This window comes from Oncorhynchus mykiss, chromosome 1 (genome assembly GCF_057628025.1).
Source record: "Oncorhynchus mykiss isolate SJ-2025 chromosome 1, ASM5762802v1, whole genome shotgun sequence".
Lineage (NCBI taxonomy): Eukaryota > Metazoa > Chordata > Actinopteri > Salmoniformes > Salmonidae > Oncorhynchus > Oncorhynchus mykiss.
In genome coordinates, this window is record NC_143022.1 from 90932563 (window position 1) to 90956784 (window position 24222).

A 24222-nucleotide genomic window follows, 5' to 3' on the forward strand; every position below is an offset into this window, starting at 1 on the left:
ACGGAGACAGAGTGTCGACTGGACACTGAGACACAGAGTGTGGACTGGACACGGAGACACAGAGTGTCGACTGAGACACAGAGACACAGAGTGTGGACTGGACACTGAGACACAGAGACACAGAGTGTCGACTGGACACTGAGACACAGAGACACAGAGTGTGGACTGGACGCGGAGACGCAGAGTGTGGACTGGACACTGAGACACAGAGTGTGGACTGGACACTGAGACACAGAGTGTGGACTGGACACTGAGACACAGAGTGTGGACTGGACACTGAGACACAGAGTGTCGACTGGACACTGAGACACAGAGACACAGAGTGTGGACTGGACACTGAGACAGAGTGTCGACTGGACACTGAGACACAGAGTGTCGACTGGACACTGAGACACGGAGACACAGAGTGTGGACTGGACATGGAGACACAGAGACACAGAGTGTGGACTGGACGCGGAGACACAGAGTGTGGACTGGACACTGAGACACAGAGTGTGGACTGGACACGGAGACACAGAGTGTGGTCTGGACACGGAGACACAGAGTGTGGACTGGACACTGAGACAGAGTGTGGACTGGACGCGGAGACGCAGAGTGTGGACTGGACACTGAGACGCAGAGTGTGGACTGGACACTGAGACAGAGTGTGGACTGGACACTGAGACGCAGAGTGTGGACTGGACACTGAGACACAGAGTGTGGACTGGACACTGAGACACAGAGTGTGGACTGGACACTGAGACACAGAGTGTGGACTGGACACTGAGACACAGAGACACAGAGTGTGGACTGGACGCGGAGACACAGAGACACAGAGTGTGGACTGGACGCGGAGACACAGAGTGTGGACTGGACACTGAGACACAGAGTGTGGACTGGACACTGAGACACAGAGTGTGGACTGGACACTGAGACACAGAGACACAGAGTGTGGACTGGAAACTGAGACACAGAGTGTGGACTGGACACTGAGACACAGAGTGTGGACTGGACACTGAGACACAGAGTGTGGACTGGACACTAAGACACAGAGACACAGAGTGTGGACTGGACACTGAGACACAGAGACACAGAGTGTCGACTGGACACTGAGACACAGAGACACAGAGTGTGGACTGGACGCGGAGAAGCAGAGTGTGGACTGGACACTGAGACACAGAGTGTGGACTGGACACTGAGACAGAGTGTGGACTGGACACTGAGACACAGAGACACAGAGTGTGGACTGGACGCGGAGACACAGAGTGTGGACTGGACACTGAGACACAGAGTGTGGACTGGACACGGAGACACAGAGTGTGGTCTGGACACGGAGACACAGAGTGTGGACTGGACACGGAGACACAGAGTGTGGACTGGACGCGGAGACGCAGAGTGTGGACTGGACACTGAGACGCAGAGTGTGGACTGGACACTGAGACAGAGTGTGGACTGGACACTGAGACGCAGAGTGTGGACTGGACACTGAGACACAGAGTGTGGACTGGACACTGAGACACAGAGTGTGGACTGGACGCGGAGACACAGAGTGTGGACTGGACACTGAGACAGAGTGTGGACTGGACACTGAGACACAGAGACACAGAGTGTGGACTGGACGCGGAGACACAGAGTGTGGACTGGACACTGAGACACAGAGTGTGGACTGGACACGGAGACACAGAGTGTGGTCTGGACACGGAGACACAGAGTGTGGACTGGACACTGAGACAGAGTGTGGACTGGACGCGGAGACGCAGAGTGTGGACTGGACACTGAGACGCAGAGTGTGGACTGGACACTGAGACAGAGTGTGGACTGGACACTGAGACGCAGAGTGTGGACTGGACACTGAGACACAGAGTGTGGACTGGACACTGAGACACAGAGTGTGGACTGGACACTGAGACACAGAGTGTGGACTGGACACTGAGACACAGAGACACAGAGTGTGGACTGGACGCGGAGACACAGAGACACAGAGTGTGGAATGGACGCGGAGACACAGAGTGTGGACTGGACACTGAGACACAGAGTGTGGACTGGACACTGAGACACAGAGTGTGGACTGGACACTGAGACACAGAGACACAGAGTGTGGACTGGAAACTGAGACACAGAGTGTGGACTGGACACTGAGACACAGAGTGTGGACTGGACACTGAGACACAGAGTGTGGACTGGACACTAAGACACAGAGACACAGAGTGTGGACTGGACACTGAGACACAGAGACACAGAGTGTCGACTGGACACTGAGACACAGAGACACAGAGTGTGGACTGGACACTGAGACAGAGTGTCGACTGGACACTGAGACACAGAGTGTCGACTGGACACTGAGACACGGAGACACAGAGTGTGGACTGGACACGGAGACACAGAGTGTTGACTGGACACTGAGACACAGAGACACAGAGTGTGGACTGGACGCGGAGACACAGAGTGTGGACTGGACACTGAGACAGAGTGTGGACTGGACACTGAGACACAGAGACACAGAGTGTGGACTGGACGCGGAGACACAGAGTGTGGACTGGACACTGAGACACAGAGTGTGGACTGGACACGGAGACACAGAGTGTGGTCTGGACACGGAGACACAGAGTGTGGACTGGACACTGAGACAGAGTGTGGACTGGACGCGGAGACGCAGAGTGTGGACTGGACACTGAGATGCAGAGTGTGGACTGGACACTGAGACAGAGTGTGGACTGGACACTGAGACGCAGAGTGTGGACTGGACACTGAGACACAGAGTGTGGACTGGACACTGAGACACAGAGTGTGGACTGGACACTGAGACACAGAGTGTGGACTGGACACTGAGACACAGAGACACAGAGTGTGGACTGGACGCGGAGACACAGAGACACAGAGTGTGGACTGGACGCGGAGACACAGAGTGTGGACTGGACACTGAGACACAGAGTGTGGACTGGACACTGAGACACAGAGTGTGGACTGGACACTGAGACACAGAGACACAGAGTGTGGACTGGAAACTGAGACACAGAGTGTGGACTGGACACTGAGACACAGAGTGTGGACTGGACACTGAGACACAGAGTGTGGACTGGACACTAAGACACAGAGACACAGAGTGTCGACTGGACACTGAGACACAGAGACACAGAGTGTGGACTGGACGCGGAGAAGCAGAGTGTGGACTGGACACTGAGACACAGAGTGTGGACTGGACACTGAGACACAGAGTGTGGACTGGACACTGAGACACAGAGTGTGGACTGGACACTGAGACAGAGTGTGGACTGGACACTGAGACACAGAGTGTGGACTGGACGCGGAGACACAGAGTGTGGACTGGACGCGGAGACGCAGAGTGTGGACTGGACACTGAGACGCAGAGTGTGGACTGGACACTGAGACAGAGTGTGGACTGGACACTGAGACGCAGAGTGTGGACTGGACACTGAGACACAGAGTGTGGACTGGACACTGAGACACAGAGTGTGGACTGGACACTGAGACACAGAGTGTGGACTGGACACTGAGACACAGAGACACAGAGTGTGGACTGGACGCGGAGACACAGAGACACAGAGTGTGGACTGGACGCGGAGACACAGAGTGTGGACTGGACACTGAGACACAGAGTGTGGACTGGACACTGAGACACAGAGTGTGGACTGGACACTGAGACACAGAGACACAGAGTGTGGACTGGAAACTGAGACACAGAGTGTGGACTGGACACTGAGACACAGAGTGTGGACTGGACACTGAGACACAGAGTGTGGACTGGACACTGAGACACAGAGTGTGGACTGGACACTAAGACACAGAGACACAGAGTGTGGACTGGACACTGAGACACAGAGACACAGAGTGTCGACTGGACACTGAGACACAGAGACACAGAGTGTGGACTGGACGCGGAGAAGCAGAGTGTGGACTGGACACTGAGACACAGAGTGTGGACTGGACACTGAGACACAGAGTGTGGACTGGACACTGAGACACAGAGTGTGGACTGGACACTGAGACACAGAGTGTCGACTGGACACTGAGACACAGAGACACAGAGTGTGGACTGGACACTGAGACAGAGTGTCGACTGGACACTGAGACACGGAGACACAGAGTGTGGACTGGACACGGAGACACAGAGTGTTGACTGGACACTGAGACAGAGTGTGGACTGGACACTGAGACACAGAGACACAGAGTGTGGACTGGACGCGGAGACACAGAGTGTGGACTGGACACTGAGACAGAGTGTGGACTGGACACTGAGACACAGAGACACAGAGTGTGGACTGGACGCGGAGACACAGAGTGTGGACTGGACACTGAGACACAGAGTGTGGACTGGACACGGAGACACAGAGTGTGGTCTGGACACGGAGACACAGAGTGTGGACTGGACACTGAATCACAGAGTGTGGACTGGACACTGAGACACAGAGTGTGGACTGGACACTGAGACACAGAGTGTCGTCTGGACACTGAGACAGAGTGTCGACTGGACACTGAGACACAGAGACACAGAGTGTGGACTGGACACTGAGACAGAGTGTCGACTGGACACAGAGACACAGAGTGTCGACTGGACACTGAGACACGGAGACACAGAGTGTGGACTGGACACGGAGACACAGAGTGTTGACTGGACACTGAGACAGAGTGTTGACTGGACACTGAGACAGAGTGTGGACTGGACACTGAGACACAGAGTGTGGACTGGACGCGGAGACACAGAGTGTGGACTGGACACTGAGACAGAGTGTGGACTGGACACTGAGACACAGAGACACAGAGTGTGGACTGGACGCGGAGACACAGAGTGTGGACTGGACGCTGAGACACAGAGTGTGGACTGGACACGGAGACACAGAGTGTGGTCTGGACACGGAGACACAGAGTGTGGACTGGACACTGAGACAGAGTGTGGACTGGACGCGGAGATGCAGAGTGTGGACTGGACACTGAGACGCAGATTGTGGACTGGACACTGAGACAGAGTGTGGACTGGACACTGAGACGCAGAGTGTGGACTGGACACTGAGACGCAGAGTGTGGACTGGACACTGAGACACAGAGTGTGGACTGGACACTGAGACACAGAGTGTGGACTGGACACTGAGACGCAGAGTGTGGACTGGACACGGAGACACAGAGTGTGGACTGGACACTGAGACAGAGTGTGGACTGGACACGGAGACACAGAGTGTGGACTGGACACTGAGACACAGAGTGTGGACTGGACACTGAGACACAGAGACACAGAGTGTGGACTGGACGCGGAGACACAGAGACACAGAGTGTGGACTGGACGCGGAGACACAGAGTGTGGACTGGACACTGAGACACAGAGTGTGGACTGGACACTGAGACACAGAGTGTGGACTGGACACTGAGACACAGAGACACAGAGTGTGGACTGGAAACTGAGACACAGAGTGTGGACTGGACACTGAGACACAGAGTGTGGACTGGACACTGAGACACAGAGTGTGGACTGGACACTAAGACACAGAGACACAGAGTGTCGACTGGACACTGAGACACAGAGACACAGAGTGTGGACTGGACGCGGAGAAGCAGAGTGTGGACTGGACACTGAGACACAGAGTGTGGACTGGACACTGAGACACAGAGTGTGGACTGGACACTGAGACACAGAGTGTGGACTGGACACTGAGACAGAGTGTGGACTGGACACTGAGACACAGAGTGTGGACTGGACGCGGAGACACAGAGTGTGGACTGGACGCGGAGACGCAGAGTGTGGACTGGACACTGAGACGCAGAGTGTGGACTGGACACTGAGACAGAGTGTGGACTGGACACTGAGACGCAGAGTGTGGACTGGACACTGAGACACAGAGTGTGGACTGGACACTGAGACACAGAGTGTGGACTGGACACTGAGACACAGAGTGTGGACTGGACACTGAGACACAGAGACACAGAGTGTGGACTGGACGCGGAGACACAGAGACACAGAGTGTGGACTGGACGCGGAGACACAGAGTGTGGACTGGACACTGAGACACAGAGTGTGGACTGGACACTGAGACACAGAGTGTGGACTGGACACTGAGACACAGAGACACAGAGTGTGGACTGGAAACTGAGACACAGAGTGTGGACTGGACACTGAGACACAGAGTGTGGACTGGACACTGAGACACAGAGTGTGGACTGGACACTGAGACACAGAGTGTGGACTGGACACTAAGACACAGAGACACAGAGTGTGGACTGGACACTGAGACACAGAGACACAGAGTGTCGACTGGACACTGAGACACAGAGACACAGAGTGTGGACTGGACGCGGAGAAGCAGAGTGTGGACTGGACACTGAGACACAGAGTGTGGACTGGACACTGAGACACAGAGTGTGGACTGGACACTGAGACACAGAGTGTGGACTGGACACTGAGACACAGAGTGTCGACTGGACACTGAGACACAGAGACACAGAGTGTGGACTGGACACTGAGACAGAGTGTCGACTGGACACTGAGACACGGAGACACAGAGTGTGGACTGGACACGGAGACACAGAGTGTTGACTGGACACTGAGACAGAGTGTGGACTGGACACTGAGACACAGAGACACAGAGTGTGGACTGGACGCGGAGACACAGAGTGTGGACTGGACACTGAGACAGAGTGTGGACTGGACACTGAGACACAGAGACACAGAGTGTGGACTGGACGCGGAGACACAGAGTGTGGACTGGACACTGAGACACAGAGTGTGGACTGGACACGGAGACACAGAGTGTGGTCTGGACACGGAGACACAGAGTGTGGACTGGACACTGAATCACAGAGTGTGGACTGGACACTGAGACACAGAGTGTGGACTGGACACTGAGACACAGAGTGTCGTCTGGACACTGAGACAGAGTGTCGACTGGACACTGAGACACAGAGACACAGAGTGTGGACTGGACACTGAGACAGAGTGTCGACTGGACACAGAGACACAGAGTGTCGACTGGACACTGAGACACGGAGACACAGAGTGTGGACTGGACACGGAGACACAGAGTGTTGACTGGACACTGAGACAGAGTGTTGACTGGACACTGAGACAGAGTGTGGACTGGACACTGAGACACAGAGTGTGGACTGGACGCGGAGACACAGAGTGTGGACTGGACACTGAGACAGAGTGTGGACTGGACACTGAGACACAGAGACACAGAGTGTGGACTGGACGCGGAGACACAGAGTGTGGACTGGACACTGAGACACAGAGTGTGGACTGGACACGGAGACACAGAGTGTGGTCTGGACACGGAGACACAGAGTGTGGACTGGACACTGAGACAGAGTGTGGACTGGACGCGGAGATGCAGAGTGTGGACTGGACACTGAGACGCAGATTGTGGACTGGACACTGAGACAGAGTGTGGACTGGACACTGAGACGCAGAGTGTGGACTGGACACTGAGACGCAGAGTGTGGACTGGACACTGAGACACAGAGTGTGGACTGGACACTGAGACACAGAGTGTGGACTGGACACTGAGACGCAGAGTGTGGACTGGACACGGAGACACAGAGTGTGGACTGGACACTGAGACAGAGTGTGGACTGGACACGGAGACACAGAGTGTGGACTGGACACTGAGACAGAGTGTGGACTGGACGCGGAGACGCAGAGTGTGGACTGGACACTGAGCCACAGAGACACAGAGTGTCGACTGGACACTGAGACACAGAGACACAGAGTGTGGACTGGACGCTGAGACGCAGAGTGTGGACTGGACACTGAGACACAGAGTGTGGACTGGACACTGAGACACAGAGTGTGGACACGGAGACACAGAGTGTGGACTGGACACGGAGACACAGAGTGTGGACTGGACACTGAGACACAGAGTGTGGACTGGACACGGAGACACAGAGTGTCGACTGGACACTGAGACACAGAGTGTGGACTGGACACTGAGACACAGAGTGTGGACTGGACACTGAGACACAGAGTGTGGACTGGACGCGGAGACACAGAGTGTGGACTGGACACTGAGACACAGAGTGTGGACTGGACACGGAGACACAGAGTGTCGACTGGACGCGGAGACACAGAGTGTGGACTGGACACAGAGACACAGAGTGTGGACACGGAGACACGGAGACACAGAGTGTGGACACGGAGACACAGAGTGTGGACTGGACACTGAGACACAGAGTGTGGACTGGACACTGAGACACAGAGTGTGGACTGGACACTGAATCACAGAGTGTGGACTGGACACTGAGACACAGAGTGTGGACTGGACACTGAGACACAGAGTGTCGACTGGACACTGAGACAGAGTGTCGACTGGACACTGAGACACAGAGACACAGAGTGTGGACTGGACACTGAGACAGAGTGTCGACTGGACACTGAGACACAGAGTGTCGACTGGACACTGAGACACGGAGACACAGAGTGTGGACTGGACACGGAGACACAGAGTGTTGACTGGACACTGAGACAGAGTGTGGACTGGACACTGAGACACAGAGTGTGGACTGGACGCGGAGACACAGAGTGTGGACTGGACAGTGAGACAGAGTGTGGACTGGACACTGAGACACAGAGACACAGAGTGTGGACTGGACGCGGAGACACAGAGTGTGGACTGGACACTGAGACACAGAGTGTGGACTGGACACGGAGACACAGAGTGTGGTCTGGACACGGAGACACAGAGTGTGGACTGGACACTGAGACAGAGTGTGGACTGGACGCGGAGACGCAGAGTGTGGACTGGACACTGAGACGCAGATTGTGGACTGGACACTGAGACAGAGTGTGGACTGGACACTGAGACGCAGAGTGTGGACTGGACACTGAGACGCAGAGTGTGGACTGGACACTGAGACACAGAGTGTGGACTGGACACTGAGACACAGAGTGTGGACTGGACACTGAGACACAGAGTGTGGACTGGACACTGAGACGCAGAGTGTGGACTGGACACGGAGACACAGAGTGTGGACTGGACACTGAGACAGAGTGTGGACTGGACACGGAGACACAGAGTGTGGACTGGACACTGAGACAGAGTGTGGACTGGACGCGGAGACGCAGAGTGTGGACTGGACACTGAGCCACAGAGACACAGAGTGTCGACTGGACACTGAGACACAGAGACACAGAGTGTGGACTGGACGCTGAGACGCAGAGTGTGGACTGGACACTGAGACACAGAGTGTGGACTGGACACTGAGACACAGAGTGTGGACACGGAGACACAGAGTGTGGACTGGACACGGAGACACAGAGTGTGGACTGGACACTGAGACACAGAGTGTGGACTGGACACGGAGACACAGAGTGTCGACTGGACACTGAGACACAGAGTGTGGACTGGACACTGAGACACAGAGTGTGGACTGGACACTGAGACACAGAGTGTGGACTGGACGCGGAGACACAGAGTGTGGACTGGACACTGAGACACAGAGTGTGGACTGGACACGGAGACACAGAGTGTCGACTGGACGCGGAGACACAGAGTGTGGACACGGAGACACGGAGACACAGAGTGTGGACACGGAGACACAGAGTGTGGACTGGACACTGAGACACAGAGTGTGGACTGGACACAGAGAGACAGAGTGTGGACTGGACACGGAGAGACAGAGTGTGGACTGGACACAGAGACACAGAGTGCATCCCAGTGTTCTCTAATCCAACAATCCAAATGTATTGATACCCAGGTAAACATGCCGTTCCTACAGAAACCTTTTGGTAGCTCCGGTATACCCACACTACTGTCTCTGATGTGACCTCTGAACTGTAACGCCTAGTCGCCCAGCTATCTCTCTTTGCTAAATGACAGATATCCTTTTCCTCACTTCATGGCCATATTGGTTTCCCTTCAGAAAAGGGCTGACTTCCAGTTGAAGCAGGTTATTATAGGATAAAGGAATCCTCTTATGGACACACATGAACGCGGACGCAAACACACACACACACACACACACACACACACACACACAAAGAATCCTCTTATGGACACACGCGGACGCAAACACACACACACACACACGCTCACACATAAGCACACACATAAACACACACACACACACACAAAGAATCCTCTTATGTCAGTAAACTAGTTCCAGTGATACAGCAGTGCTGCTACCCCAGCGTTTCAGTGGCGCCATGTTTATCTGTTTATTATTTTGTAGGGAGGTTGTGTGTGTTGTGTGTGTGTGTGTTGTGTGTGTGTGTTGGAGGTGAGTGGTGGAGTGAGAGTTTATTTCCCCACAGCAGGAGCAAGGGACAGAGATAAGAGAGAGTTCAGCCTCAGCAATATGGAGCGAGGGAGATGGAGGGAGGGAGGGAGGGAGAGAGGGAGGGAGGGATCAGGAGAGAAAGAGAAAGGGAAGGAGAGTCCATCCTCAGCATTATGGAGGGTGGGAGGGAGGGAGGGAGGGAGGGAGGGAGGGAGGGATCAGGAGAGAAAGAGAAAGGGAAGGAGAGTCCATCCTCAGCATTATGGAGGGAGGGAGGGAGGGAGGGAGGGAGGGAGGGAGGGAGGGAGGGAAAGGAAGAGAGAGTCCACCCTCAGCATTATATAGGGAGGGAGGGAGGGAGGGAGGGAGGGAGGGAGTGGAAGAGAGAGTCCACCCTCAGCATTATGGAGGGAGGGAGGGAGGGAGGGAGGGAAAGGAAGAGAGAGTCCACCCTCAGCATTATGGAGGGAGGGAGGGAGGGAGGGAGGGAGGGAGGGAGGGAGGGAGGGAGGGAGGGAGGGAGGGAGGGAGGGAGGGAAAGGAAGAGAGAGTCCACTCTCAGCATTATGGAGGGAGGGAGGGAGGGAGGGAGGGAGGGAGGGAGGGAGGGAGGGAGGGAGGGAGGGAGGGAGGGAGGGAAAGGAAGAGAGAGTCCACCCTCAGCATTATGGAGGGAGGGAGGGAGGGAGGGAGGGAGGGAGGGAGGGAGGGAGGGAGGGAGGGAGGGAGGGAAAGGAAAGGAAGAGAGAGTCCACCCTCAGCAGTAACCTGGTCATGGATGAGAGAGGGATGGAGCAAGGGAGGAAAAGAGAGAGAGAGAGAGATGATGTGGGGAGAGAGATTTGTCCTCTTCATCAACAGACAGTGATGTGTGTGGAATGATAGGTTCTTCATCACTAATACATAATCATTTGCTGGGTGCGTATATTTCACTAATGTAAATGTTAGAATTTTTTTTGCATATCCCAGCAGAGAGTGGGGTCACAGCCCGGGTCAGATATTATCAACGTTGACCCAGGAGCAATGAAGGTTAAGTGCCTTGCTCAAGGGCACATTGACAGATATTTCACCTGGTCGGCTCGGGGATTCAAACTAAGGACCTTTCTCTCTAACCGACAGGCTACCTGCCCCCCACTACCTATGATGTGTGTACTATAGCAGGGCCTTCTTAGAGTTCACGTGTGTGTGTGTGTGTGTGTGTGTGTGTGTGTGTGTGTGTGTGTGTGTGTGTGCGTGTGTGTGTACTATAGCAGGGCCTTCTTAGAGTTCACGTGTGTGTGTGTGTGTGTGTGTGTGTGTGTGTGTGTGTGTGTGTGTGTGTGTGTGTGTGAGACCCTGAGCACCCTCTATGTAACCCCCCCGTGTTCATCACCACTACAGGTGTATCTGTCATGTTGTTTTGTCTCCCCTTTTTCTCCTGATTTCACTCGTTCCCTCCTTTCCCCTCCTCTCTCTGCAGTCTCGGGTTCCCCTCCTCCGTCAGATGGCGTTCTGCCTGGCCGAGCTTCACTGTTGGTCCTCCAGCAGCTCACTACAAGTCAGAGGTTTGTTTGTCTGTTTTAGAGACAGATTCACTGTTGGTCCTCCAGCAGCTCACTACAAGTGGAATGTATTACGACACTTGTGTGTGTGAACATTTCTACATTATCTATCTATATATCTGCTTCTCTCTCTCATCTCTACATAGAGATCCTATTAAATAACACGTATACAGAGCTCTTCAATTCTTCAAATTCATTATTTTATTATTTTATTTAATGTCAATTCTTTCTGATCAAATACATTTAAGACTTCTGGTTCTGAACTTGTACGTTCTATCCAATTAACTCACATTTCTCCCATTGACATGTGTCTGTCTGTCTCCCATTGACATGTGTCTGTCTCCCATTGACATGTGTCTGTCTGTCTCCCATTGACATGTGTCTGTCTCCCATTGACATGTGTCTGTCTGTCTCCCATTGACATGTGTCTGTCTCCCATTGACATGTGTCTGTCTGTCTCCCATTGACATGTGTCTGTCTGTCTCCCATTGACATGTGTCTGTCTGTCTCCCATTGACATGTGTCTGTCTCCCATTGACATGTGTCTGTCTCCCATTGACATGTGTCTGTCTGTCTCCCATTGACATGTGTCTGTCTCCCATTGACATGTGTCTGTCTCCCATTGACATGTGTCTGTCTCCCATTGACTTGTGTCTGTCTCCCATTGACATGTGTCTGTCTGTCTCCCATTGACATGTGTCTGTCTCCCATTGACATGTGTCTGTCTCCCATTGACATGTGTCTGTCTCCCATTGACATGTGTCTGTCTGTCTCCCATTGACATGTGTCTGTCTCCCATTGACATGTGTCTGTCTCCCATTGACATGTGTCTGTCTCCCATTGACATGTGTCTGTCTGTCTCCCACTGACATGTGTCTGTCTGTCTCCCATTGACATGTGTCTGTCTCCCATTGACATGTGTCTGTCTCCCATTGACATGTGTCTGTCTGTCTCCCATTGACATGTGTCTGTCTCCCATTGACATGTGTCTGTCTGTCTCCCATTGACATGTGTCTGTCTGTCTCCCATTGACATGTGTCTGTCTCCCATTGACATGTGTCTGTCTCCCATTGACATGTGTCTGTCTCCCATTGACTTGTGTCTGTCTCCCATTGACATGTGTCTGTCTCCCATTGACATGTGTCTGTCTTTCTCCCATTGACATGTGTCTGTCTCCCATTGACATGTGTCTGTCTGTCTCCCATTGACATGTGTCTGTCTGTCTCCCATTGACATGTGTCTGTCTGTCTCCCATTGACATGTGTCTGTCTCGCATTGACATGTGTCTGTCTGTCTCTCATTGACATGTGTCTGTCTGTCTCCCATTGACATGTGTCTGTCTGTCTCCCATTGACATGTGTCTGTCTGTCTCCCTTTGACATGTGTCTGTCTGTCTCCCATTGACATGTGTCTGTCTGTCTCCCATTGACATGTGTCTGTCTCCCATTGACATGTGTCTGTCTGTCTCCCATTGACATGTGTCTGTCTGTCTCCCATTGACATGTGTCTGTCTGTCTCCCATTGACATGTGTCTGTCTGTCTCCCATTGACATGTGTCTGTCTGTCTCCCATTGACATGTGTCTGTCTGTCTCCCTTTGACATGTGTCTGTCTGTCTCCCACTGACATGTGTCTGTCTGTCTCCCATTGACATGTGTCTGTCTGTCTCCCATTGACATGTGTCTGTCTGTCTCCCATTGACATGTGTCTGTCTCCCATTGACATGTGTCTGTCTGTCTCCCATTGACATGTGTCTGTCTGTCTCCCATTGACATGTGTCTGTCTGTCTCCCTTTGACATGTGTCTGTCTGTCTCCCATTGACATGTGTCTGTCTGTCTCCCATTGACATGTGTCTGTCTGTCTCCCATTGACATGTGTCTGTCTGTCTCCCTTTGACATGTGTCTGTCTGTCTCCCATTGACATGTGTCTGTCTGTCTCCCTTTGACATGTGTCTGTCTGTCTCCCATTGACATGTGTCTGTCTCCCATTGACATGTGTCTGTCTGTCTCCCATTGACATGTGTCTGTCTGTCTCCCATTGACATGTGTCTGTCTGTCTCCCATTGACATGTGTCTGTCTGTCTCCCATTGACATGTGTCTGTCTGTCTCCCACTGACATGTGTCTGTCTGTCTCCCATTGACATGTGTCTGTCTGTCTCCCACTGACATACACTACCGTTCAAGAGTTTGGGGTCACTTGGAATTGTCCTACTTAGAAGGCCAGCATCCCGGAGTCGCCTCTTCACTGTTGATGTTGAGACTGGACAGAGGAACTCTGCCTAGAAGGCCAGCATCCCGGAGTCGCCTCTTCACTGTTGATGTTGAGACTGGACAGAGGAACTCTGCCTAGAAGGCCAGCATCCCGGAGTCGCCTCTTCACTGTTGATGTTGAGACTGGACAGAGGAACTCTGCCTAGAAGGCCAGCATCCCGGAGTCGCCTCTTCACTGTTGATGTTGAGACTGGACAGAGGAACTCTGCCTAGAAGGCCAGCATCCCGGAGTCGCCTCTTCACTGTTGATGTTGAGACTGGACAGAGGAACTCTGCCTAGAAGGCCAGCATCCCGGAGTCGCCTCTTCACTGTTGACGTTGACTGGTGTTTTGCAGATACTATTTAATGAAGCTGCCAGTTGAGGACTTGTGAGGAGTCCGTTTCTCAAACTAGACACTGTAATGTACTTGTCCTCTTGCTCAGTTGTGCACCGGGGCCTCCCACTCCTCTTTCTATTCTGGTTAGAGACAGTTTACACTGTTCTGTGAAGGGAGTAGTACAGAGCGTTCGAGATCTTCGGTCTTTGTTTCTGGACATTTTGAGCCTGTAATTGAACTCACAAATGCTGATGCTCCAGATACTCAACTAGTCTAAAGAAGGCCAGTTGTATTGCTTCTTTAATCAGAACAGTTTTTAGCTGTGCTAACATAATTGCAAAAGGGTTTTCTAATGATCAATTAGCCTTTTAAAATGATAAACTTGGATTAGCTAACACAACGTGCCATTGGAACACAGGAGAGATGGTTGCTGATAATGGGCCTCTGTACGCCTATGTAGATATTCCATTAAAAGTCAGCCATTTCCAGCTACAATAGTCATTTACAACATTAACAATGTCTACACTGTATTTCTGATCAATTTGATGTTATTTTAATGGACAAAAAAATAGATTTTCTTTCAAAAACAAAGACATTTCTAAATGACCCCAAACCTTTGAATGGTAGTGTATACTGTCTCCCATTGACGTGAGGCTGTCTCCCATTGACGTGAGCCTGTCTCCCATTGACGTGAGGCTGTCTCCCATTGACGTGAGGCTGTCTCCCATTGACGTGAGGCTGTCTCCCATTGACGTGAGGCTGTCTCCCATTGACGTGAGGCTGTCTCCCATTGACGTGAGCCTGTCTCCCATTGACGTGAGCCTGTCTCCCATTGACGTGAGGCTGTCTCCCATTGACGTGAGCCTGTCTCCCATTGACGTGAGCCTGTCTCCCATTGACGTGAGGCTGTCTCCCATTGACGTGAGGCTGTCTCCCATTGACGTGAGGCTGTCTCCCATTGACGTGAGGCTGTCTCCCATTGACGTGAGGCTGTCTCCCATTGACGTGAGGCTGTCTCCCATTGACGTGAGACCGTCTCCCATTGACGTGAGGCTGTCTCCCATTGACGTGAGGCTGTCTCCCATTGACGTGAGCCTGTCTCCCATTGACGTGAGACCGTCTCCCATTGACGTGAGCCTGTCTCCCATTGACGTGAGACCGTCTCCCATTGACGTGAGGCTGTCTCCCATTGACGTGAGACCGTCTCCCATTGACGTGAGCCTGTCTCCCATTGACGTGAGGCTGTCTCCCATTGACGTGAGACCGTCTCCCATTGACGTGAGGCTGTCTCCCATTGACGTGAGACCGTCTCCCATTGACGTGAGGCTGTCTCCCATTGACGTGAGACCGTCTCCCATTGACGTGAGGCTGTCTCCCATTGACGTGAGGCTGTCTCCCATTGACGTGAGACCGTCTCCCATTGACGTGAGGCTGTCTCCCATTGACGTGAGACCGTCTCCCATTGACGTGAGGCTGTCTCCCATTGACGTTGACGTGAGCCTGTCTCCCATTGACGTGAGCCTGTCTCCCATTGACGTTGACGTGAGCCTGTCTCCCATTGACGTGAGCCTGTCTCCCATTGACGTGAGGCTGTCTCCCATTGACGTGAGCCTGTCTCCCATTGACGTGAGGCTGTCTCCCATTGACGTTGACGTGAGCCTGTCTCCCATTGACGTGAGCCTGTCTCCCATTGACGTGAGGCTGTCTCCCATTGACGTGAGCCTGTCTCCCATTGACGTGAGGCTGTCTCCCATTGACGTGAGGCTGTCTCCCATTGACGTGAGGCTGTCTCCCATTGACGTGAGCCTGTCTCCCATTGACGTGAGGCTGTCTCCCATTGACACGAGCCTGTCTTGCCCCCTGTCTCCCATTGACGTGAGTCTGTCTCCCATTGACGTGAGCCTGTCTCCCATTGACGTGAGGCTGTCTCCCATTGACGTGAGGCTGTCTCCCATTGACGTGAGGCTGTCTCCCATTGACGTGAGCCTGTCTCCCATTGACGTGAGCCTGTCTCCCATTGACGTGAGCCAGTCTCCCATTGACGTGAGCCAGTCTCCCATTGATATAAATTAATGGTCCTCTAGCTCAGTTGGTAGAGCATTGCTCTTTCTACGCTAGGGTCATGGGTTCAATTCCCGCTGGGGCCCCCCATATGTAAAAGGTATGCAGACATGACTGTAAGGAGCTTTGGATAAAAGCGTCTGCTAATATTAGATACTGTATATTAATAATGTAACACATTCTGAATGAACCAATCATCTCAATTCTGAATCAGACTTTTACTATTCAATTGCGGTCTATGCTCTAGGCTTACGATGACCACCAACCAACCACTGACCTTTATGACCTTGTGGGTGGGGCCTAAGTTTGAGTCGGGGTTGACAGTTGCTGTCTCCCATCTCCACGCCTATCTGTTCATCTTTTCAGTCACAGAGAGAGAAATAAATGTGATTTTCCTTGTTTAGCTTCCCTTCAGTCTCTTCTGTTCCAGTCTGGTAAGCTTCAGGTGGAGATAGTGTCTCTGAGGCCAAACTGTGTGTGTGTGTGTGTGTGTGTGTGTGTGTGTGTGTGTGTGTGTGTGAGACAGGTGTGTGTGTCGTGGTTATATTAGTTTGTTTCTGACTTAGTGTTTTTTGCTATCAGAGCAAACGTTGGGTGGAGGGATATATCGGGATGGTGGCTTGGGGTGGTGAGGCGTGACGCTCCCTGCCAACCCCTGTCTGTACAGTATACATCCGCCCAAAATCCTAGTTACCTGTCTGGAGGATACATATCAAACAGGACAGATGGAAATACTATGAAAGGAATATGACTGTATGAGACTGTTGATACAAGTGTGTGTGTGTGTGTGTGTGTGTGTGTGTGTGTGTGTGTGTGTGTGTGTGTGTGTGTGTGTGTGTGTGTGTGTGTGTCAGCGCTCCCCCTTTATTAGTGTGACCTGTTCTAAGGAGCAGAAGACACACACACACACACACACACACGCCTCAGCAGCAGCAGAAGAGAGGACGTGATAAAATAGTGATGTGCTGTGAGAATCCTGGCCTGGCCCGGAGTTTGGGCCGTCGCTAATAACACCCAATGAAAGTCTAGTCTCAGCAGTTTAGGGGTAGAGGTGTGTGTGTGTTGATTAGGTGCAACTAGGCATATGTGTGGGATGGAGTCTGTCCTGGAGGTGAAGAGGGGTTACAGAGGCTTCTCTCTTCATCAGTATTATATCCTGCTATTCCCCCTCCCTCCCTCCCTCCCTCCCTCCCTCCCTCCCTCCCCCCTCTTCTATTTCCCTCCCTCCCTCTATGCCTCCCTCCCTCCCTCCTCTTCTATTCCCCTCCCTCCCTCCTCTTCTATTCCCCTTCCTTTATCCCTCCCTCCTCCTATATTCCTTCCATCCTTCCTCCTCTAGCCCTCCCTCCTTCCTCCTCTATCCCTCCCTCCCTCTCCCTCCTCTTCTATTCCCCTCCCTCTCTCCTTCCCTCCTCCCTCTCTCCCTCCATCCTTCCAGCCTCCCTCCCTCCCTCGTTATCTGGAACGGAGTGCAGGCAGAAGGGACAGGACACTAGCTGATAGTGATTGTTTATCCCGTGGTGAGAAATTGCTGATCTGTCCGTTTTTCTGACAGACCGGTGATCTCTCTCTCTCTCTCTCTACGTCTCTCTCTCTCTCTCTCTCTCTCTCTCTCTGCGTCTCTCTCTCTCTATCCATCTCTTTCTCTCTCTCCTTCCATCTCTCTCTCTGCTTCTCTCTCTCTCTCTCTATCCATCTCTTTCTCTCTCTCCTTCCATCTCTCTCTCTCTGTGTCTCTCTCTCTATCCATCTCTTTCTCTCTCTCCTTCCATCTCTCTCTCTCTGCGTCTCTCTCTCTCTCTATCCATCTCTCTCTCTCTCCTTCCATCTCTCTCTCTCGTTCTTTCTCTCTCTGCACACAGATACAGATATTGGCACCTATCAGTACTATGACAAAGGAGAGCCAGGTAAATATGTTTAGAATGTATATGTTCCTATTTCCACCACACACACACACACACACACACACACACACGTCTGCATGTTGAGCAGCTGCACGTCTCTTGTCCATCTTCAGTGAGATGATGCTCTTGCTCAAAGCCATTTCATTTGGAGGATTACAGAAGGATGTCTTGATATCTCAGTGGAGGAGAAGAGAGGAGGAGGGAGAACAAAGGAGAGAGAGAGAGCAGAGAGTACCACATCACGTCGGCTAATTTAAGCTGTGCAAATTGATAATAGCCTTTATTAACACACTCACACACACACACACACACACACACACACACACACACACACACACACACACACACACACACACACACACACACACACACACACACACTGATATCAACCTCAAATGTAAGACACCGTTCTTTCCACAAGAGGGAGTCCCAGGCTCATTAGAATTACTAAGGGACCCCCCCCCCCCTTCCTGTCCCTCACCCCTTAGGCACAGATCTAGGATCAGCTCCCACTCCCCACCCCCCAGACCCTCAGATCTAGGAATCAGCTCCTCCTCCCCGCACTGACCCTCAGCTCTAGGATCAGCTCCCCCCTGACCTTAACTGTAGGGGGCGAAACCACTAAACTGACCTTGGATCAGCGTGTGGGGCACTAGGGGCTACTCCTACTCTGTCCTGAAGCAGGTGGCTGTGTCTGGGTGTCCTCTCAGCCTCTTATCTGATTAGGGGCCACTAATCCTGGAAGTGGGCTAAACTGCCAGCGGGGCCTACCAGATCCTACCAGACAGGCCACTTTCCTGCTCCCGGCGGCTGAGTGAGGAGGCTTGGGCTAGGCTGTCGACTGGTCAGATTGGAGGGGCCCTGTTTAGCACTGGCTTGCTGCTCCTGTCCCACCTGGAAACACACACACACACACCACACACAAATCCTTTCTTGACACATAGACAACACTGACACGTACACAGCATACACCTGAAACAGTAGAACAGTAAAACAGCGAACAGTAGAACAGTGGAACAGTGGAACAGTAGAACAGTAGAACAGTGGAACAGTAGAACAGTAGAACAGTGGAACAGTGGAACAGTAGAACAGTGGAACAGTAGAACAGTAGAACAGTGGAACAGTAGAACAGTGGAACAGTGGAACAGTAGAACAGTAGAACAGCGGAACAGTAGAACAGTGGAACAGTGGAACAGTATAACAGTGGAACAGTAGAACAGTGGAACAGTGGAACAGTAGAACAGTGGAACAGTAGAACAGTGGAACAGTGGAACAGTAGAACAGTAGAACAGTGGAACAGTGGAACAGCGGAACAGCGGAACAGCAGAACAGTAGAACAGCAGAACAGTAGAACAGTAGAACAGTGAACAGTAGAACAGTAGAACAGCAGGACAGTAGGACAGTAGAACAGTGGACAGTGTACCTCGTTGTTTTTGACCTCCAGTTCTCTCCTCTTTCTTGCAGCCGTCCCATCAGAGCACCACTACTACACTGACAAACAGGATTTCTCTGAATGTAAGTCCTTTCAAATCACTGCCCTGACAACACAAACCTCATGCAGAAACAACTAACATTATAACAAGCCGTAGGTGATAGTATTTTGGTGGGTTAAATTGTACTATGTTGAGGCAGAAGGGAGTTCAGGAGAAGTGAGATCATTTGGAGTGGGTGATGTTGTAGTGAGGTTGTGTTGGAATAGGTTGAATAACAGGTCAAGTGTGGTATTTAGGGGGTTGGGAAGAAGTGGGGACTGGTTGAGAGTGTGTGTGTGTGTGTGTGTGTGTGTGTCTGTGTCTGTGTGTGTGTGTGTGTGTGTGTGTGTGTGTGTGTGTTCTCCCCAGTCCAACGTCCACCCCAGAGTGGCACCATTAGGAACCTAATCACCATCACACCAGGATGACCAGGTTTCCATGTATTAATCTTAGCTAGTCAGTCAACCTGACTCTCTCTCTCTACTCATTCGTCTTTCTCTCTTCTCATCTCTCTCTGTCTCTACTATTAATATATCTCTCTTTCTCATTTCTCATCTCATCTCTTTCTCTCTCATCTCTCTCTCCCCATCTCTCCCTCTATATCTTTCTCTCTCTCCCCATCTCTTTCTCTCTCCCCATCTCTTCCTCTCTCTCTTTCTCTCTCTCCCCATCTCTTCCTCTCTCCCTCTCTCTCTGTCTCTCTCCCCATCTCTTCCTCTCTCCCCTTCTCTCCCTCTCTCCCCATGTCTTCCTCTCTCTCCCTCTCTCTCCCCATCTCTTACTCTCTCTTTCTCTCTCTCCCCATCTCTTCCTCTTTCTCTCCCCATCTCTTCCTCTCTCTCTCCCTCTCTTTCCCCATCTCTCTCCCCATCTCTTCCTCTCTCTCCCCTCTCTCCCCATCTCTTCCCCTCTCTCTCCCCCTCTCTCCCCATCTCTTCCTCTCTCTCTCCCTCTCTCTCCCCATCTCTTCCTCTCTCTCTCTCCTCTCTCCCCATCTCTCTCCCCATCTCTTCCTCTCTCTCCCCCTCTCTCCCCATCTCTTCCCTCTCCTCTCCCTCTCTCTCCACATCTCTTCCTCTCTCTCTCCCTCTCTCCCCATCTCTTGCTCTTTCTCCCCATCTCTTCCTCTCTCTCCCCATCTCTTCCTCTCTCCCCATCTCTTCCTCTCTCTCCCTCTCTCTCCCCATCTCTTCCTCTCTCTCTTTCTTTCTCTCCCCATCTCTTCCTCTCTCTCTTTCTCCCTCCCCCCATCTCTTCCTCTCTCCCTCTCTCGCCCAGGAGGGGAATACAGACACCCTTATCAGGAGACAAACACCCGTCCCCCTGCCCTCCCTCCCCCTGCTACCTCATTTGCATGTATCAGCTTCCCCACTCCCACTGGTGAGAAGGGAGACTACGTCTCTTAATACTTCATATTTAAATAGAGAGGAGGAGGGAAAACTGATGGGGAAACGATTACGCCATCTTGAAAAAGCAGACCTCCTTACCTTCCATATTAACGCTCATGTATATGCACAGGGAAGGACTAGGCCCCAGAATTCAATTAACTTTTTAAAGTTGTTTTCCTTCTCTCCCTCTCTCCTGCCAGTGGAGGGGAGCGATGGGGAGAGTATGGGGAAATGACGGGGTTTGTGTGTGGAACGAGGTAGTTTCAAGTGGCCTGTGTATTTAGATGTGTTCTGCTAACTTTGAGTTTGTCTTCCCACAGAGGCTGGGGGAGAGTGTTACTGGCTGGCTGGCTGGCTACTCTCAGAGACTCTGGGGTAGAGATAACTGTAGGAGAGTGTTACTGGCTGGCTGGCTGGCTGGCTACTCTCAGAGACTCTGGGGTAGAGATAACTGTAGGAGAGTGTTACTGGCTGTCTGGCTGGCTGGCTGGCTACTCTCAGAGACTCTGGGGTAGAGATAACTGTAGGAGAGTGTTACTGGCTGGCTGGCTGGCTGGCTACTCTCAGAGACTCTGGGGTAGAGATAACTGTAGGAGAGTGTTACTGGCTGGCTGGCTGGCTGGCTGGCTACTCTCAGAGACTCTGGGGTAGAGATAACTGTAGGAGAGTGTTACTGGCTGGCTGGCTGGCTGGCTGGCTGGCTGGCTACTCTCAGAGACTCTGGGGTAGAGATAACTGTAGGAGAGTGTTACTGGCTGGCTGGCTGGCTACTCTCAGAGACTCTGGGGTAGAGATAACTGTAGGAGAGTGTTACTGGCTGGCTGGCTGGCTGGCTCGCTACTCTCAGAGACCCTGGGGTAGAGATAACTGTAGGAGAGTGTTACTGGCTGGCTGGCTGGCTGGCTACTCTCAGAGACTCTGGGGTAGAGATAACTGTAGGAGAGTGTTACTGGCTGGCTGGCTGGCTGGCTGGCTGGCTGGCTACTCTCAGAGACTCTGGGGTAGAGATAACTGTAGGAGAGTGTTACTGGCTGGCTGACTGGCTGACTGGCTGGCTGGCTGGCTGGCTGGCTGGCTGGCTGGCTGGCTGGCTGACTGACTGGCTGACTGGCTGGCTGGCTGGCTGGCTGGCTGGCTGGCTGGCTGGCTGGCTGGCTGGCTGACTGGCTACTCTCAGAGACTCTGGGGTAGAGATAACTGTAGGAGAGTGTTACTGGCTGGCTGGCTGGCTACTCTCAGAGACTCTGGGGTAGAGATAACTGTAGGAGAGTGTTGCTGGCTGACTGGCTGGCTGGCTGGCTGGCTGGCTGGCTGGCTGGCTGGGTGGCTGGCTGGCTGGCTGACTGACTGGCTGGCTGACTGGCTGGCTGGCTGACTGGCTGACTGGCTGACTGGCTGACTGGCTGGCTAGGATTGTGGGCATTGTATGTATGACTCAGTTGGTAGAGCATGGAGATTGAAACGCTAGGATTGTGGGCATTGTATGTATGACTCAGTTGGTAGAGCATGGAGATTGAAACGCTAGGATTGTGGGCATTGTATGTATGACTCAGTTGGTAGAGCATGGAGATTGAAACGCTAGGATTGTGGGCATTGTATGTATGACTCAGTTGGTAGAGCATGGAGATTGAAACGCTAGGATTGTGGGCATTGTATGTATGACTCAGTTGGTAGAGCATGGAGATTGAAACGCTAGGATTGTGGGCATTGTATGTATGACTCAGTTGGTAGAGCATGGAGATTGAAACGCTAGGATTGTGGGCATTGTATGTATGACTTAGTTGGTAGAGCATGGAGATTGAAACGCTAGGATTGTGGGCATTGTATGTATGACTCAGTTGGTAGAGCATGGAGATTGAAACGCTAGGATTGTGGGCATTGTATGTATGACTCAGTTGGTAGAGCATGGAGATTGAAACGCTAGGATTGTGGGCATTGTATGTATGACTTAGTTGGTAGAGCATGGAGATTGAAACGCTAAGATTGTGGGCATTGTATGTATGACTCAGTTGGTAGAGCATGGAGATTGAAACGCTAGGATTGTGGGCATTGTATGTATGACTCAGTTGGTAGAGCATGGAGATTGAAACGCTAGGATTGTGGGCATTGTATGTATGACTCAGTTGGTAGAGCATGGAGATTGAAACGCTAGGATTGTGGGCATTGTATGTATGACTCAGTTGGTAGAGCATGGAGATTGAAACGCTAGGATTGTGGGCATTGTATGTATGACTCAGTTTATAGAGCATGGAGATTGAAACGCTAGGATTGTGGGCATTGTATGTATGACTCAGTTGGTAGACTGATACATTGCTCCTTCCTAATTCCCTTCCTACCCTAATTCCTAGACACATTGCTCCTTCCTAATTCCCTTCCTAGCCTCGTTCTGCAAACCCAATACCCTGCTCTCCGTTTCTCCATTTCCAGGTGACCCTATTGACCTTTAACCTTCCGTCTAAACATGTAGCGATGATGTATTTCTCCAATCGGTTTCATTCATTCCTTGACCTCTTGAAATTAAATGAGATGATTATCCCATTGGTTGGTTGGTTTTCCGGTCCGGTGTGCTCCCATGGGAGTTTGGGAAAACTCTCTCTCTGTCTCTCTCTCTCTCTCTCTCGTTCCAAATAAGTCACCTGGCCAAACTTCCTGTTGTTCTCTTCTTTCCCCTCTTCTCGTTTGTCTCGTAGCTCGCGGCTACTCGTGGACCCCCAGGAACCGTCGTCCGGAGAAGCTCCGTGATTCGCTCGAGAAGCTTGAGGTAACCGGCCCTAGGGTAGGGGCGCTGCTGGGAGTTTTCCCTTTCCGAAACGCCCGATTGATTAACAAATAGGGGCATCCTCTGTTTTCTTTCTCTCTCTGAATCCCTCGCTCCTCTCTCTCTCAACACCTCGCTTTCGCTCCCTGCTCTGTCATCGAGGGGGATATTTGAGGGGATCAGGCACCTAAAGGTTCCCCTCATCCCTCCTTCCTCCCCATTTTCTTTCTAGCATTACAGACGTATCTTTGTTTGCTTTGCCCTGGCTGAACCTGTTCCCCCCCTCACCCCTCCACCATTGTCTGAAA

The 24222-nt window shown here is 52.1% G+C and overlaps 1 protein-coding gene across 5 annotated transcripts in view; it reads left to right on the plus strand.

Moving 5' to 3' along the window:
• The window catches only part of LOC110505954 (WD repeat-containing and planar cell polarity effector protein fritz homolog), a 195046-nt gene that overhangs the window by 40699 nt on the left and 130125 nt on the right, over window positions 1–24222 (plus strand). For all 5 annotated transcript variants that reach the window (XM_090184051.1, XM_090184047.1, XM_090184040.1 and 2 more), the window contains exons 2-5: window positions 11660–11744; window positions 18255–18299; window positions 19761–19811; window positions 23847–23917. In XM_090184051.1, coding sequence (XP_090040177.1) covers window positions 11684–11744; window positions 18255–18299; window positions 19761–19811; window positions 23847–23917 — 228 coding nt within the window. In that variant the 5' untranslated portion in view covers window positions 11660–11683. The remainder of the gene's footprint in view (window positions 1–11659; window positions 11745–18254; window positions 18300–19760; window positions 19812–23846; window positions 23918–24222) is intronic.